Genomic DNA, 16,050 nt, shown 5'->3' with positions numbered 1-16,050 from the left:
TCTTTTGTAAACCTCCTCAACCGCCTCCAATGTATTTACATCTTTCCTTTACTAAGTGGACCAAAACTGCACACAGTATTTCAGATGTGGTCTCACCCAGTGCCCTGTACAACTGGAGCGTCACATCCTTACGCTTACATTCAAATCCACTCATAATAAAGGACAACATTCCATTAGCTGCCGTGATTACTTGCTGTACCCGCAGTCTAACCTTTTGTGACTCATGCACTAGACTATCTAAATCCCTCTGTCGTCATTCTCCATTTAAGTAATATTCTTTTTTATTCTTCCTGCCAGTGAACAGCTTCACATTTTCCCACAATATACTCCCTCGCCCATATTTTTGTTCACTCACTCAACCTATCTGTATCCATCTGCAAATTTCTCATGTCTTCTTCGCAACATACTTTCCTGCCTATCTTTGTGTTGTCTGCAAATTTAGCTACCGTGCCTGCGCTCCCTCCATCTAAGTCATTGATGTGAATTGTAAAAAGTTGAGGCCCAGCACAGACTCCTGTGAGACTCCGCTCGTCGTATCCTGCCAATCAGACAATGACACATTTATGCTTACTGTTTTCTACCAGCCAGTCAACCTTCAATCCTGGCTAATATGTTACCCCTATACCATGAGCTTTTATTTTTTGAAATAACCTTTGATCTGGCAACTTATCAAATGCCTTCTGGAAATCCAAGTACAGTACATCTACATGTTCCCCTCTATCCACAGCACATCTTACTCCTTGAAAGAACTCTAATAAATTAAATAAGTTAAACATGATTTGCTTTTCATAACACCACGCTGCCTCTTTCCAATTACATTGAGTTTGTACAAGTGTTCAGCTATAAACTCTTTAATGATCAATTTGAACACAGATGTCAATCGAACAGCGTCTCCTTCACCTAATTAAAGTTTAAATAAACTGCAGAATGAATTTCGATAGTGTTTTTTTTATTAAAACCTGTGAAGATACAAGTGAGAACATTTCTGTTACAATATTTTGAAAAGTTGTTTTTAAAAAAGGCAAACTTTTGGAATCAGGTCCAGCGAGGGTTTAACTCGAGGGCCTGTGATACTCTCATCCACATCCATGGTGCTGGTAAGAAGCGAGCCTGAAATGAGAATAATTTTTCTATCGCTAAAATAGATCGGACTCTCGTCTCCCTGGCCCGTTCGTCAGGTCCCTGGAAGTTGCATCAAAAAATAAGCTCGACAGAATCTCAGTTATGTTTCCAATGGGTAACCACAGACTAACCGGGGGCTGAGGGCTTTATTTGATGGTCAGGGTGCGAAACTCTCATTGTAATCTGCCTTCTCCCCTTTGCCTCCCCTACCCAGGAATGCCTGCACCATTCCATTTTAATCTAAAATGCTGGTTGCTGCTTCAACGGCAACATACAATCGGGGCTCCCGTTCAGATGCCGTGCCAGAGAAACCCTTTGGAAGCGGATGCATTATTCTGGTCGCCATTTAACGGAAAGAAATTTTTAAAAATACATACACACTACGGAAATGCAGCCTTGATGTGGTTCATTCACCTTGTTAACATTCCAACCACATTACAATAGGGCAGGGAATCCTGGTTGAGTGACAGTATGGTTCATTATTGACCATTTAGTTTCTGAACCTTATTAAAAAACAGGAGATTAAAAATACTCTTCAGTCCCTGCCCCGGCTGAAACCAGAAGAAATGCTTTGCGTCTTTTCTAGCTGCAGGTGGTCTGTTTGAAGTCTGACCCATCGCAGCGACTGGATTGAATCTGTGTCCTTTGTGCGGTTGTGTTCAGAGACAAGTCAGGATCGGAGGAGTGAGGAGAATCAGCGTTGCTGGGCCCTGCGCAGTCCTGTCGTGCTATGTGCACTTCCACACACACACGGCCATGTTGCCCCCAAAATACATGTAGAGAATGTTCTTCATTTCGTGAGTGACTTCAAACCCAAACCCTTCGCCAACCACCACATGCCAGGAAGCACCAAATCTCTTGTCCATGGTTTCTTTAATCATTTTAGCTGCAGTCTGTGGGAGAGATGAAACAAGTTAATTTTTTAATTTATTTTTTTTTAAAGCTGGGCTGCGGTGCTGTCAATTCAGGGGAACACTGTCTCTGGTCTTTATTGTCCAGAAATTCAGGTATTCGAGTTCAGAACGCAGAGTCTGGTATCCTCTCCATTGACTGCACTTGGGGAGAATGGGATCAAAGGCCGTGGGGAGAAAGCAGGATTAGGCTATTGAGTTGGAAGATCGGCCATGATAGTGATGAATGGCGGAGCAGGCTCGAAGGACCAAAAGGCCTCCTCCTGATCCTATCTTCTATGTATCTATTGTTTAATCCAACTGAGTGAGTGACCCTGCAACATAGCCACCCAAGAAAACGTGTTTTCTAATGTGCTTCCACTACCTTGAAATAAAAATGGTGTGTGTGTGTGTGTGTAGGGAAGTTTTGATTTGGGTGGGTGGGTGGGGGGGGGGCTGATATGGGGTTACGTGGGAGCTGCCCTCACACATTCGGAGTCAGTCTCAGTTTTGTGGCAAAGCCCGGCAGTGCCGGGCTCCCCCAAAGGAAAGGAAGAGAGATAGGTACATGGGATTACGCCAAAATGGGATCAAAACTCTTCTCTTCTGGCCATGTGTTGATGCGTTGAGCTGACTGAATGAGAGCTGCTGGTTACAATATTGCGCACTCCAGATCCCTAAGCTCAGTCAGAGTATTGGACACACACGCCAACTGGGCAGAGGTGCAGTTGCTTACGACTGATCCCATTGTGCCTTTTATTTATGCATTCCCTCCCAAGCTATTTATTCTGGTGAATGGAGCACACATTAAATCGAGTGCTTAGGGCCTTACCCCACAGGCCACATTTGCAGCAGTGGAGGGGCACAGTGACACTTCCTCTCCTCCCACCTTCACATCATTCTGGAAAAAGCTGCTGCTTCTTCACACACACAGGACTGTAGCCCTTCGAAGAAAATACTCATCACTACCTCTTCAAGGATCTAGGGATGGGCAATTAATTCAGCCTCGTCACCCTCATCCACATCAAGAGAACACTGATCAGAAAGAGGAACAGATACAAAGACAGAGCAAGGGGGAAGGGGGTTTGAGAAGTGTAAAGCAGTGTTGTATCACAGGAGGGAACACTAAGGGTATTCAAATGGTCATTGGATAGACATATGGACGATAAGGGACTAGTGTAGATGGGCTTTAGAGTGATTTCACAGGTCGGCGCAACATCGAGGGCCGAAGGGCCTGTACTGCGCTGTAATGTTCTCTTTTCACTGAATCCAGGAAGAGTTATCAAGCAGTTTCACAGTTCAGGTACATCAACACAATGGTTCATACCTCTCCCCCTTCCACTAAAGAATACTCTTTATTACCACTCTCCTCTTCAAAAAGATGCTGCTTGGTCACAGTTCTCCGAGCTCACAATTATGGCTGTCCTTGCTGTGTGAGCAAAGACACTGAGCACTGACAAGGAACTGGATCATGAAGGGCATGATTGGCAAGATCTGAACACAAACACATTCTAGCAGAATGTCCAGATATTAGTCAGGAACAGGATTGCTGGTTTATCACAGAGCATGTATCAAACCCATCAGTTTCCTGAACTATACCGTTTAGTATCACGTGCAATGTTGCCTCAAATTCCTTTGTTGTGCATGGTGTTTATTACCCCAGGCAGGCCCTTTCAGATTGCTTTGCAGCAATGCACCCACACAGTTTAGGGAGAATACTGAACCTGTGTAGTAATACCTTTGGCAACTGAACGATTGGGGGATCATCAATATGCACACAGCAGAACAAAACATCTGTGAAACCAGCCACCCATCCACAGGCCAGCTGCACATATAATCTGAGCAAAACACACTCACCTCATTGTTGGCAGAAAACTTTTCACTAGCGGTGACACACAATTCCATCGTTTCCACTTTCATTTCCTCCGGCATATCGCAATACTGAAAACAGAAGATACACAGACTGAGGAGGCAGCTTCCACTGGACCGAGAACTGTATGTGCAACTTACAGTCAAACCTCAGTGTGGAAGTCACTATTAATTGGCATGTTTGCCTGGAACACACAGGAGTAATTGACACAAAGTAAATTTAACCTGAAAGATTTGGGTATGGGTTTATGAAATAACTTTGCAATTTTGGACACCAGTATCCAACATAGCAAGTAGTTAAGCTCCGTATACTTTGCCCCAACAATATTCTTCAGCACAATCGCTTGAGAGCATTAATGTGAAAATTCCTCCATTTCCCAAATAAGAACATAAGAACTAGGAACAGGAGTAGGCCATCTGGCCCCTCGAGCCTGCTCCGCCATTCAATGAGATCATGGCTGATCTTTGTGGACTCAGCTCCACTCTCCAGCCCGTACACCATATTCCCAAATCCCTTTATTCTTTAGAAAGGTATCTATCTTTTTCTTAAAAACGTTTAAAGAAGGAGCCTCAACTGCTTCACTGGGCAAGGAATTCCAGAGATTCACAACCCTTGGGGTGAAGAAGTTCCTCCTAAACTCCGTCCTAAATCTACTTCCCCTTATTTTGAGGCTATGCCACCTAGTTCTGCTTTCCCCGACCAGTGGAAACAACCTGCCCGCATCTATCCTACCTATTCCCTTCATAATTTTATATGTTTCAATAAGATCCCCCCGCATCCGTCTAAACTCCAATGAGTACAGTCCCAGTCTACTCAACCTCTCGTCATAATCTAATCCCCTCAACTCTGGGATCAACCTAGTGAATCTCCTCTGCACTCCCTCCAGTGCCAATATGTCCTTTCTCAGGTAAGGAGACCAAAACTGAACACAATACTCCAGATGTGGCCTCACCAACACCTTATACAATTGAAGCATAACCTCCCTAGTCTTGAACTCCATCCCTCTAGCAATGAAAGACAAAACTCGATTAGCCTTCTAAGTCACCTGTTTCACCTGCACACCAACTTTTTGCGACTCGTGCACCAGCACACCCAGGTCCCTCTGCACAGCAGCATGTTTTAACATCTTACCGTTTGAATAATAATCCATTCTGCTGTTATTCCTCCCAAAATGGATAGCCTCACACTTGGCAACATTGAATTCCATCTGCCAGACCCTAGATTAAAGGCAATTCACATATGGGTGGATACCTATTTTAAAATGCATCGAGACTTCCCAAAAGCATTCGCACAGGGATCCCCCTCCACAGGCTTAAGTGGACTGATATTCTCTGGAATTTGGATTAATAATTGTTCACAGGATCAGAGTACACCGTTACATAGACAGCATAAGACAAAGCTTACCAGGAGCTTGTTAAAGAGGGGACGGCATTGAAAGTAAAAACTCTCACAGGTCAGTTTAAATAATTTGTTGGATTGAACAGGTGAAACTTTTGAGGGTCACTTAAAATCTGGCCATAGGTACTTCTAGGACAACCTGCAATCATGGATTTTTTTTAAACCAATGATGGACAATGCCTGACCACCGATCAGGGATGTGTGCGAGTGGGCCGCGCCGAAGGTTCACCACCATGATTGAAGCCATTTACTGATAGTTCTCTCTCATCTAGTGGCAGTAGCTCAAAATGAATGATTTTATTTAGCCCTATCAAAGCTCTCTGGGTTTAATCAGAACAACATCCGAATCTAGCAAGACAAGTATTTTCTCGAAGCTTAAAATGAAATTCAAATTATTTTATAGCGAGAGTACCAGTTAATTAATTAATAAGCGTTATAGCTACTTCTGTGACCTGATCTTGGTGAGAATGACAAGAGGTTAACTGACATTGAGTGTCTGTCTGTGGCAGTGAACCCGGTCTTGACAAGTAAAGCTTTGCTCTGGATCTGCTCAGTAACATGCAATAACAATTAAGCTCCAAACTGTCGGGAATCAGCTCCACAATCAGAGGCAGCAATCTGGCTTAGACCCACGAGCTGGATAGGCCTTTGAATCAAATGGCCTTTCTCACTCTCAGCTGGGAAGGGGGTTTCATGCATCTTAAACAGAAACTCACCCTGACGATAGGGAAGGTCTGAATTCGCCTGGAATCTGCATCTTCCTTTTTCACCTCGGGCTCTGCCATTCCGCATAAGCTCTACCCTTTTTAGGAAAGAACAGGTTGTTAATATTCCCATTTTAGAAAGTCAATCACATTAAAAACTTACATCAAAGTAAAATACTGCGGATGTTGGAAATCTGAAATAAAAACAGAGTCAAACGGACTGGAAACATTAACTTTGTTTTCTCTCCACAGATGCTGACATCCCTGCTGAGTTTTTTCAGCATTTTCTGTTTTTATACCAGGTTAAAAACATTATTACTTAAACTATAACACTGAGAGCGGGATTCTCCCACCCCTGGGCCGGGCCGGAGAATCCCCGCGAACGGGCCACGCCGCCCCAACGCCGGCACGCAATTCTCTACAGAACGGAGAATCAGCGCCATCGTGGTTGGCACGGCATGGCCCGCCAATTTCCCGGCCCGATTGGGCCGAGCGGCTGTAAAAAAAGAGCCAAGTCCCGCCGTTCTGAGCTGCTCTGGGCCGGCGGGACCTCGGCGAGGAAGGGGCGGGTGGCCGGGGGGGGGGCCTCCGATGTGGCCTGGCCTGCGATCGGGGCCCACCGATCGGCGGACCGGCCTCTCTGGCTGGGGGCCGCCTTTCCTACGCGCCAGCCCCTGTAGTCCTGCGCCATGTTGCGTCGGGGCCGGCGCGTTGAAGGAGGCCACTGCGCATGCGCAGGTTGGCGCCACTGCATATCCTCGTTGGTGCCGGCAAACCGTGCTGGCCGCTCCAGCGCCATGCTGGCCCCCTGTAGGGGCCAGAATTAGTCCTGGGAGTGGCCCGTACACGGCGTCGTAAAACGCAATGACGTTTATGATGGCGTGGACACTCTGCCGCGGGTTTGGAGAATCCCGCCCTGGATACTTTCGAAACCTTTTAAGCCCACGCTCCTCTTTTGAGCAAAGATCTCTTTGAGTCAATCACATAAGAGTATTTGCCTCTAATGAAACCCAGTAAGGATATAAACAAATTGTCCCTTACTTGTTAATTGAGTATTAAAAGAATTATACTGGTAGCCACAGTCAAATAGCCAAACCTCATAATGAACAGCAGCAGAGTGGTCCACCCAAAACCACCAGACACTCCGTATATGGTACTGCCCAGTGATAAGGAAACCTTAGCTGATTTTTGCACTTCCCTCAACCTAACAACAAGCTGCATTTAATGCAAGGGGTTAGGAATGAATTGTTGACTTGTTTGTGGTTTAATAATGTTGCTAAGTGCTTCATGCTGCAGTATATTAATCACCTGTAGGTCTTAGTGAACCTCATAGACTTTGTCGTCCATAGTTATCGATGGTCAGTGATGCTCGGCAGCTTTCTGAAGCTAGCCCAGATGGTTATTATGTGTTTTGGCTTTTTGACTGTGGCGACCAGTATAATTTTTTCATACTCTTTTGGAGAAAATCAAATGAACATGTAAAGGGACAATTTGTTTATATCCTTCCTGGATTTCATTAGAGACAAACAATCCATGTGATTGGCTCAAAAGGATCTTTACTCAAAAGAGGAGCGTGGGATTAAAAGGATGGAGAAAGTATCCAGTGCTGTAATTTAAGTGGTAAAAGTTTTGAACGTGCAATAAAAACAGAAAATGCTGGGAAAACTCAGCAGGTTTGGCAGCAAGGTGCTTCACAGGAGTGATATAAACTAAAATGAGACATCAAGCCACGTAGGACAGGTGCAAAAAACTTGGTCAGCGAGGAAAGCTTTGAGGAGTACCTTCAAGGAAGAGGGGTTGAGATTTGAAGAGGCTTCAGCAGGGAATTGCAAAGTTGAGAGTCGAGGCAGCTGAAGGCACAGACACCATTGGTGGAGCGGTTGAGCTTGGGAATGCTCAAGAGGCCAGGATTAGAGGTGCGCTGATTTATTGGAGGGTTCTGGGGCTGGTGGTGAGACAAGGAGGGATATTGAAAACAAGAATGAGAATTTTTAAATCAAGACACTGCTTGGCCATGAACTAATATAGGTCAGGGAGTACAAGGGGTTACAGATGAGCAGAACTTGTTTTGCGTGAGGGCACAGGCTGCAGAGTTTGGATGTTCTCTATTTTGCAGAGGGTAGAATGAAGGAGGACGGCCAGCAGTCCAGAGGTAACAGCGGTATGGGTGAGGGCTTCAGCAACAGATGAGCTGAGGTAGGGGTAGAAGCTACTGAAACAGAAATAAGCAATCTTATTTGGAGAGGGTATATGATCGGAAGCTGGTCTTGGGGTCCAATATGACACCAAGGTTGTGAACAGACCAATTTAGTTTCAGGCTGTTGCTCGGGAGAGAGAAGGTGACCAAGGACTGGAGTTTGTAATGGGGACCTCAGACATTAGCTTCCGTTTTCCTAATATTTAATCGGAGTAAATTTCTGTGGGCGGCACGGTGACACAGTGGTCAGCACTGCTGCCTCACAGCTCCAGAGTCCAGGGTTCAATTCCAACCTTGGGTGACCGTCTGTGTGGAGTTTGCACGTTCTCCCCCGTGTCAGCGTGGGTTTCCTCCGGGTGCTCCAACTTCCTCCCACAGTCTAAAGATGTGCAGGTTAGGTGGATTGGCCGTGCCAAATTGCCCCTTTGTGTCCAAAAAAGGTTAGGACGGGTTACTGGGATACGGGGACAGGGTGTAGACGTGGGCTTAAGTAGGGTGCTCTTTTCAAGGGCCGGTGCAGACTCGATGAGCCAAATGGCCTCCTTCCGCACAGTAAATTCTATGATTTTATGGACGATGAGCAAGTTGCCAGGGCAGCACGGTGCACAGTGGTTAGCACTGTTGCTTCACAGCACCAGGGACCCGTGTTCGATTCCCGGTTTGGGTCACTGACTGTGCGGAGTCTGCACGTTCTCCCCATGTCTGCATGGGTTTCCTCCGGGTACTCCGGTTTCCTCCCACAAGTCCCGAAAGACGTGCTTGTTAGGTGAATTGGACATTTAGAATTCTCCCTCTGTGTACCCGAACAGGCGCCGAGTGTGGCGACTAGGGGATTTTCACAGTAATTTCATTGCAGTGTTAATGTAAACCTACTTGTGACACCAATAAAGATTATTATTAATTTAGATGCTGATGCAGTACCATCACTGACGGGAGGTTGTAACTCTCAAGTTTCCAGTTCAAGTGTGGATATCAAATTTGCTAATGGAAATATAAATGTAAGGAGAGCATGTAGGGGTTGCAATCGGTCTTCTAGGAGGGCTAGGAGAGATGGCGGGGAGGGTGTAGGGGGAGGGTGAACTGTATCAGCAAACCACGTTGCAATTATGCCCCATCCTCACTACTCACCTCAGATTCTATAATATTTAAATCTTTCCTCCCAATAGAAAATTAGAGCAAAAAAGGAGGCCATTTGGTCCATCTGTCGGTGTAAGCTCTCTGCCAGAGCTTTCCAATTCGTCCCACACCCCTTTCCCCATAACCGTGCACATTTCTGTTTCTTTTGAAGTATTTATCTCATTCGCTTCTGAAAGTTACTAATGAATCTGTTCCCACGCGCCTTGCAGGCAGTTATTGCAACTCACAATATTTTAAAAATCATTCCTAATCACCTTCTTTTACTAATTACTTTCAATCGGTGTCCCCTGGTTCAGTTTCTGCTTATTTACTCCAACTATTTTACAACACAAAAAAAACGAAGGTAGACAAGATCAAATTAACTGGTGGATCAACAATAGAGATCCCTCTAATCACTAAAATGTATGATTTGGTCATTATCACCTTGGTGATTGTAGGGATTTTGTGGTGTGTAAACTGGCTGCCACATTTTCTACACTTCATGGTTGTACAATGGAAGCTGGCTGCACACCCCAGGACTTTCTGTAGGAGGGGGCAGTTGACTGTAGGATGCCCAAAACCCTGGGCCCCAGACATCAATTCTCACAGATTGGGAGTCTATAGCTGACACTGGAGGAAAAGAGACACTTTGTGTGGGCTGGTGTGCACCAACAGGTTGACCTGTGGCTAGTGTCTTGGCAACAGACGCCAAAAAAATCAATAACACACAACATTGCTTGGCAGCTTCATGTGGCAGAACCTGCCGCTCAGGGATTGCCCTTCTCAGCCATCAGCAAAGGAAACACTCCTTCTGAAATGGATTGTCTGCCCCATATCCTTCAGGACACCAGAACTGATCTCAGTACTTCATGGCTGTACATCGAGACACCCTGTAACAGGGGCTGGAAGATCATAGGAGGTGTAGGCCATTCAGCCCATTCAGCCTGTTCCACCATTTCATCTGATCATGGCCGACCCTTCACTTCAATGCCTCTTCCCCTCACCCTTTGTATTTGGAAATCTGTCAATCTTTTCCTTAAACATATTCAATGGCTGAGCTTCCACCGCCATCTGGGGTGGGGAATCACAAAGATTCACAACCCTCCGCATAGGTAGACATAGAATGTACAGTGCAGAAGGAGCCCTTTTGGCCCATTGGGTCCGCACTGGAAATACCAACCCACCTAAGCCCACACCCCACACTATCCCCACAACCCAGTAACCCCACCTAACCTTTCTGAACACAATGGGCAATTTAGTTTCTCATCTCAGACCCAAGTGGCTTTCCCCCTTATTTTGACATTGCGACCCCTGGTTCTAGAGCCCCTAACCAAGGGAAACACCTTACCTGCATCAACACCATTTATCCCTTTAAGTATTTGGTAGAACATAGAACATTACAGCGCAGTACAGGCCCTTCGGCCCTCGATGGTGCGCCAACCTGTGAAACCACTCTAAAGCCCATCTACACTATTCCCTTATCGTCCATATGTCTATCCAATGACCATTTGAATGCCCTTAGTGTTGGTGAGTCCACTACTGTTGCAGGCAGGGCATTCCACGCCCTTACTACTCTCCGAGTAAAGAACCTACCTCTGACATCTGTCTTATATCTATCTCCCCTCGTGCTAGACATCACCATCCGAGGAAAAAGGCTCTCACTGTCCACCCTATCCAATCCTCTGATCATCTTGCATGCCTCAATTAGTCACCTCTTAACCTTCTTCTCTCTAACGAAAACAGCCTCAAGTCCCTCAGCCTTTCCTCATAAGATCTTCCCTCCATACCAGGCAACATTCTGGTAAATCTCCTCTGCACCCTTTCCAATGCTTCCACATCCTTCCTATAATGCGGCGACCAGAATTGTACGCAATACTCCAAATGCGGCAACACCAGAGCTGTGTACAGCTGCAACATGACCTCATGGCTCCGAAACTCAATCCCTCTATCAATAAAAGCCAACACACCGTACGCCTTCTTAACAACCCTCTCAACCTGGGTGGCAACTTTCAGGGATCTATGCACATGGACACAGAGATCTCTCTGCTCATCCACATTGCCAAGAATCTTACCATTAGCCCAGTATGGTCTTCCTGTTATTCCTTCCAATATGAATCACCTCACACTTTTCTGCATTAAACTCCATTTGCCACCTCTCAGCCCAGCGCTGCAGCTTATCTACGTCCCTCTGTAACTTGTAACATCCTTCCACACTGTCCACAACTCCACCGACTTTAGTGTCATCTGCAAATTTACTCACCCATCCTTCTATGCCCTCCTCCAGGTCATTTATAAAAATGACAAACAGCAGTGGCCCCAAAACATTTCCTTGTGGTACACCACTAGTAACTGGACTCCAGTCTGAACATTTCCCATCAGCCACCACCCTTTGTCTTCTTCCAGCTAGCCAATTTCTGATCCAAACTGCTAAATCACCCTGAATCCCATGCCTCTGTATTTTCTGCAGTAGCCTACCGTGGGGAACCTTATCAATCGCTTTACTGAAATCCATATACACCACATCAACTGCTTTACCCTCATCCATCTGTTTGGTCACCTTCTCAAAGAACTCAATAAGGTTTGTGAGGCACGACCTACCCTTCACAAAACCGTGTTGACTATCTCTAATCAAATTATTCCTTTCCAGGTGATTATACATCCTATCTCTTATAAACCTTTCCAAGATTTTGCCCACAACAGAAGTAAGGCTCATTGGTCTATAGTTACCGGGGCTGTCTCTACTTCCCTTCTTGAACAAGGGGACAACATTTGCTATCCTCCAGTTCTTCTGGCACTATTCCTGTAGACAAAAATGACTTAAAGATCAAAGCCAAAGTCTCAGCAATCTCCTCCCTAGCTTCTCAGAGAATCCTAGGATAAATCCCACCCGGCCCAGGGGATTTATCTATTTTAACACTGGCTAACACCTCCTCCTTATGAACCTCAAGCCCTTCTAGTCTAGTAGCCTGAATCTCAGTATTCTCCTCGACAACATTATCTTTTTCCTGTGTGAATACTGACGAAAAATATTCATTTAGCAGGTTTGAATAAGATCACCCCTCATTCTACGAATAAAGGCCCAGTTTCAGCAACTGCCCTTTATAGCAGGCATTGTCAAACTCAGGGGCGCGACCGCGGAGCCGTCCGTCACGGCGCACCCGATCGCGCAAATCTGCGCGCAACAGCCGGCTGTTAATAACGCCGGCTGCAAGCAGCCTTCAAAACGGCCACGATCATGTAAAACAAATACGGCCGCACTGCGCATGCGTGCCCGATCATCAGTGCGCATGCGCAGTGCGGCCACTTTTTTATTTAAACGGTCGCAGCTTTTTGTTTTACAAGTTCAGGGGGGATTTATTCATTTATTTTATTCACTTCATTTTTCTTTCCAAGTTCGGGGGGGATTTATTTGATAAAATTTTACAGGAAAGAAATGCAGAACTTTGGACAGATGGAGACTCCATACTTTCTGACACCGGAAGGCTTCACCTTCATCCAACAGGTTCCATTGGAGGAGCGAGTACGAGGGCCAAAGAGACCCAAAACCATTTCCTCCATTTTTGTCAGCAGCAAACAAGGAAAGAGAAAATGGTGGGTCGCGATGGTCAGCCGGCGTGGGTTGCGAAGATCAGCCGGGTTGGGTCCCGAAGGTTGGCCGGTTGGTAAAAATGGGTACCCGGAAAAAAAGTTTGAAGAACACTGCTTTATAGGACAGTCCCGCCATCCCGGCCGAACAGGTCCAGTGAACCTCTGTTGGCAATAAAATGCTTCCTATGGTGAGGGGATTGAAACTGCACGCCGCAGCCCAGGTGGAGTCAAACCAAGGTTCGGCACCAATTCTGTCCACGTGAAGTTTGTCTCTGCGAAGCATCCTGGGGAGTTTCATTCAACACCCAAGGCGCTGTCGGAATCCCGGATGCTTCTGGGTGCCTGGACCCATTCCACCGCGTGGCCTTCACTGCTCAGGACCACAGCTCCTGGTCAAACATTCCCCCACCAGCCAACCCTCCCCGCCGCCCAATCCAACAACCCAATCCATTCCCCAACCCAACCCCCAACACAACCCCCAACCCCCAACACAACCCCCAACCCCCAACCCAACCCCCAACCCCCAACACAACCCCCAACCCCAACACAACCCCCAACCCAACCCCCAACACAATCCCCAACCCCCAACACAATCCCCAACCCCCAACACAACCCCCAATCCCCAACCCCCAACACAACCCCCAATCCCCAACCCCCAACACCCAACACATCCCCCAACCCCCAACACAACCCCCAACCTCCAACACAATCCCCAACACAACCCCCAATCTCCAACACAACCCCCAACACAACCCCCAATCCCCAACCCCCAACACAACCCCCAATCCCCAACCCCCAACACCCAACCCCCAACACATCCCCCAACCCCCAATCTCCAACACAATCCCCAACACAACCCCCAATCCCCAACACAATCCCCCAACACAACCCCCAATCCCCAACACAATCCCCCAACACAACCCCCAATCCCCAACACAACCCCCAACACAACCCCCAATCCCCAACACAACCCCCAACCCAACTCAGATTCGCCAGCCATTATCCCATAGCTGTTTGTGGGATCTTGCTGTGTGCTGTGCGGAAATTTGCTGCTGTTTCCCACAATACAACAACAACTGCGCTTCAGAGAGAAAAGGGCTTCCAACTGAGATGTCCTGGGCGCTAGAGAAATGCAATTCCTTCATTCCTCCGCCCCGGAGCAACGTCCCTCAGGCCGGAGAGGCGGCGGGCTCACCTGGGCCGGCGACCCGCTCCCGCCGTCGCTCGGGCCGTTGTCAGGCACAGAATCCGGGTCCCCCCAGCAACCGCCGGATGTCCCGCCCTCCCACGCAATCCATTGGCCGCCGCCGCCGCGACTCCGCCGCCTGATTGATGGCTAGAGACGCCACTCAGAGTGGGTCCCGCCTTCCGCTGGTTGTGATTGGCCACCGCCGTGTGTCGGTCAGCGAAGGAGTGGTCGCCCAATGGTCGGCGGTAAAGCCAATCGGCGAGCGGCGCGGGGCGGGGCCTGGAAGAGGGTGGAGCCCGCGGAACGTTTGATTGTTGTTGCTGTTAAACTGACCCTCTGACAGTGCGGCACTCCCTCAGTACTGACCCTCTGACAGTGCGGCACTCCCTCAGTACTGACCCTCTGACAGTGCGGCACGCCCTCAGTACTGACCCTCTGACAGCGCGGCACTCCCTCAGTACTGACCCTCTGACAGCGCGGCACTCCCTCAGTACTGACCCTCTGACAGTACGGCACTCCCTCAGTACTGACCCTCTGACAGTACGGCACTCCCCCAGTACTGACCCTCTGACAGTACGGCACTCCCTCAGTACTGACCCTCTGACAGTACGGCACTCCCCCAGTACTGACCCTCTGACAGTGCGGCACTCCCTCAGTACTGACCCTCTGACAGTGCAGCACTCCCTCAGTACTGACCCTCTGACAGTGCAGCACTCCCTCAGTACTGACCCTCTGACAGTGCGGCACTCCCTCAGTACTGACCCTCTGACAGTGCGGCGCTCCCTCAGTACTGACCCTCTGACAGCGCGGCACTCCCTCAGTACTGACCCTCTGACAGTGCGGCACTCCCTCAGTACTGACCCTCTGACAGCGCGGCACTCCCTCAGTACTGACTCTCTGACAGCGCGGCACTCCCTCAGTACTGACCCTCTGACAGTGCAGCGCTCCCTCAGCACTGACCCTCTGACAGTGCGGCACGCCCTCAGTACTGACCCTCTGACAGTGCGGCACTCCCTCAGTACTGACCCTCTGACAGTGCAGCACACCCTCAGTACTGACCCTCTGACAGTGCGGCACGCCCTCAGTACTGACCCTCTGACAGTGCAGCACTCCCTCAGTACTGACCCTCTGACAGTGCGCCACTCCCTCAGTACTGACCCTCTGACAGTGCGGCACGCCCTCAGTACTGACCCTCTGACAGTGCGGCACTCCCTCAGTACTGACCCTCTGACAGTGCGGAACTCCCTCAGCACTGACCCTCTGACAGTGCAGCACTCCCTCAGCACTGACCCTCTGACAGTGCAGCACTCCCTCAGTACTGACCCTCTGACAGTGCGGCACTCCCTCAGTACTGACCCTCTGACAGTGCGGAACTCCCTCAGCACTGACCCTCTGACAGTGCAGCGCTCCCTCAGTACTGACCCTCTGACAGTGCAGCGCTCCCTCAGTACTGACCCTCTGACAGTGCAGCACTCCCTCAGTACTGACCCTCTGACAGTGCAGCGCTCTCTCAGTACTGACCCTCTGACAGTGCAGCGCTCCCTCAGTACTGACCCTCTGACAGTGCAGCACTCCCTCAGTACTGACCCTCTGACAGTGCGGCACTTCCTCAGTACTGACCCTCTGACAGTGCGGCGCTCCCTCAGTACTGACCCTCTGACAGTGCGGCACTCCCTCAGTACTGGCCCTCTGACAGTGCGGCACGCCCTCAGTACTGACCCTCTGACAGTGCGGCACTCCCTCAGTACTGACCCTCTGACAGTGCGGAACTCCCTCAGCACTGACCCTCTGACAGTGCAGCACTCCCTCAGCACTGACCCTCTGACAGTGCAGCACTCCCTCAGTACTGACCCTCTGACAGTGCGGCACTCCCTCAGTACTGACCCTCCGACAGTGCGGAACTCCCTCAGCACTGACCCTCTGACAGTGCAGCACACCCTCAGTACTGACCCTCCGACAGTGCGGAACTCCCTCAG

General features: G+C 48.6%; 1 protein-coding gene and 1 long non-coding RNA gene across 4 annotated transcripts in view; one reads left to right on the top strand and one right to left on the bottom strand.

The window, feature by feature from the left end:
• Positions 1-932: 932 nt before the first annotated feature.
• Positions 933-14,196, bottom strand: LOC140404075 (dynein axonemal light chain 4-like). 3 transcript variants are annotated; one of them, XM_072492452.1, is made up of 5 exons: positions 14,081-14,134; positions 7,766-7,929; positions 5,997-6,082; positions 3,870-3,953; positions 933-2,015 (listed from the first exon to the last, which is right to left on the bottom strand). In XM_072492452.1, exons 3-5 carry the CDS (start codon positions 6,063-6,065, stop codon positions 1,851-1,853), a joined length of 318 nt encoding a protein of 105 aa, XP_072348553.1. In that variant the 5' UTR covers positions 6,066-6,082; positions 7,766-7,929; positions 14,081-14,134; the 3' UTR covers positions 933-1,850. The 3 variants fall into 3 exon arrangements, with proteins under 3 accessions (XP_072348553.1, XP_072348552.1, XP_072348555.1); XM_072492451.1 differs by lacking the exon at positions 7,766-7,929 and having other exon boundaries at positions 14,081-14,196; XM_072492454.1 differs by lacking the exons at positions 7,766-7,929; positions 14,081-14,134 and adding an exon at positions 13,869-14,020.
• Positions 5,284-16,050, top strand: part of LOC140404076 (uncharacterized) — a 35,811-nt gene continuing 25,044 nt past the window's right edge. Inside the window, exon 1 of the long non-coding RNA XR_011938451.1 lies at positions 5,284-5,335. This is a non-coding gene — a long non-coding RNA (uncharacterized lncRNA). The remainder of the gene's footprint in view (positions 5,336-16,050) is intronic.

This window comes from Scyliorhinus torazame, chromosome 29 (genome assembly GCF_047496885.1).
Source record: "Scyliorhinus torazame isolate Kashiwa2021f chromosome 29, sScyTor2.1, whole genome shotgun sequence".
In the NCBI taxonomy this organism is placed as follows: Eukaryota; Metazoa; Chordata; class Chondrichthyes; order Carcharhiniformes; family Scyliorhinidae; genus Scyliorhinus; species Scyliorhinus torazame.
The sequence above is the reverse complement of the archived record's forward strand: the minus strand, read 5'-3'. Positions and strand labels throughout refer to the sequence as shown.

Coding starts and splice junctions, on each gene's coding strand:
- LOC140404075 (XM_072492451.1), bottom strand. CDS start 6,065: ATGGCAGAGCCCGAGGTGAAAAAGGAAGATGCAGATTCCAGGCGAATT. Junction 3,954..5,996: donor AGACCTTCCCTATCGTCAGG/GTGAGTTTCTGT, acceptor TTCTGTTTTCAG/TATTGCGATATGCCGGAGGA. Junction 2,016..3,869: donor AGTTTTCTGCCAACAATGAG/GTGAGTGTGTTT, acceptor TCTCTCCCACAG/ACTGCAGCTAAAATGATTAA.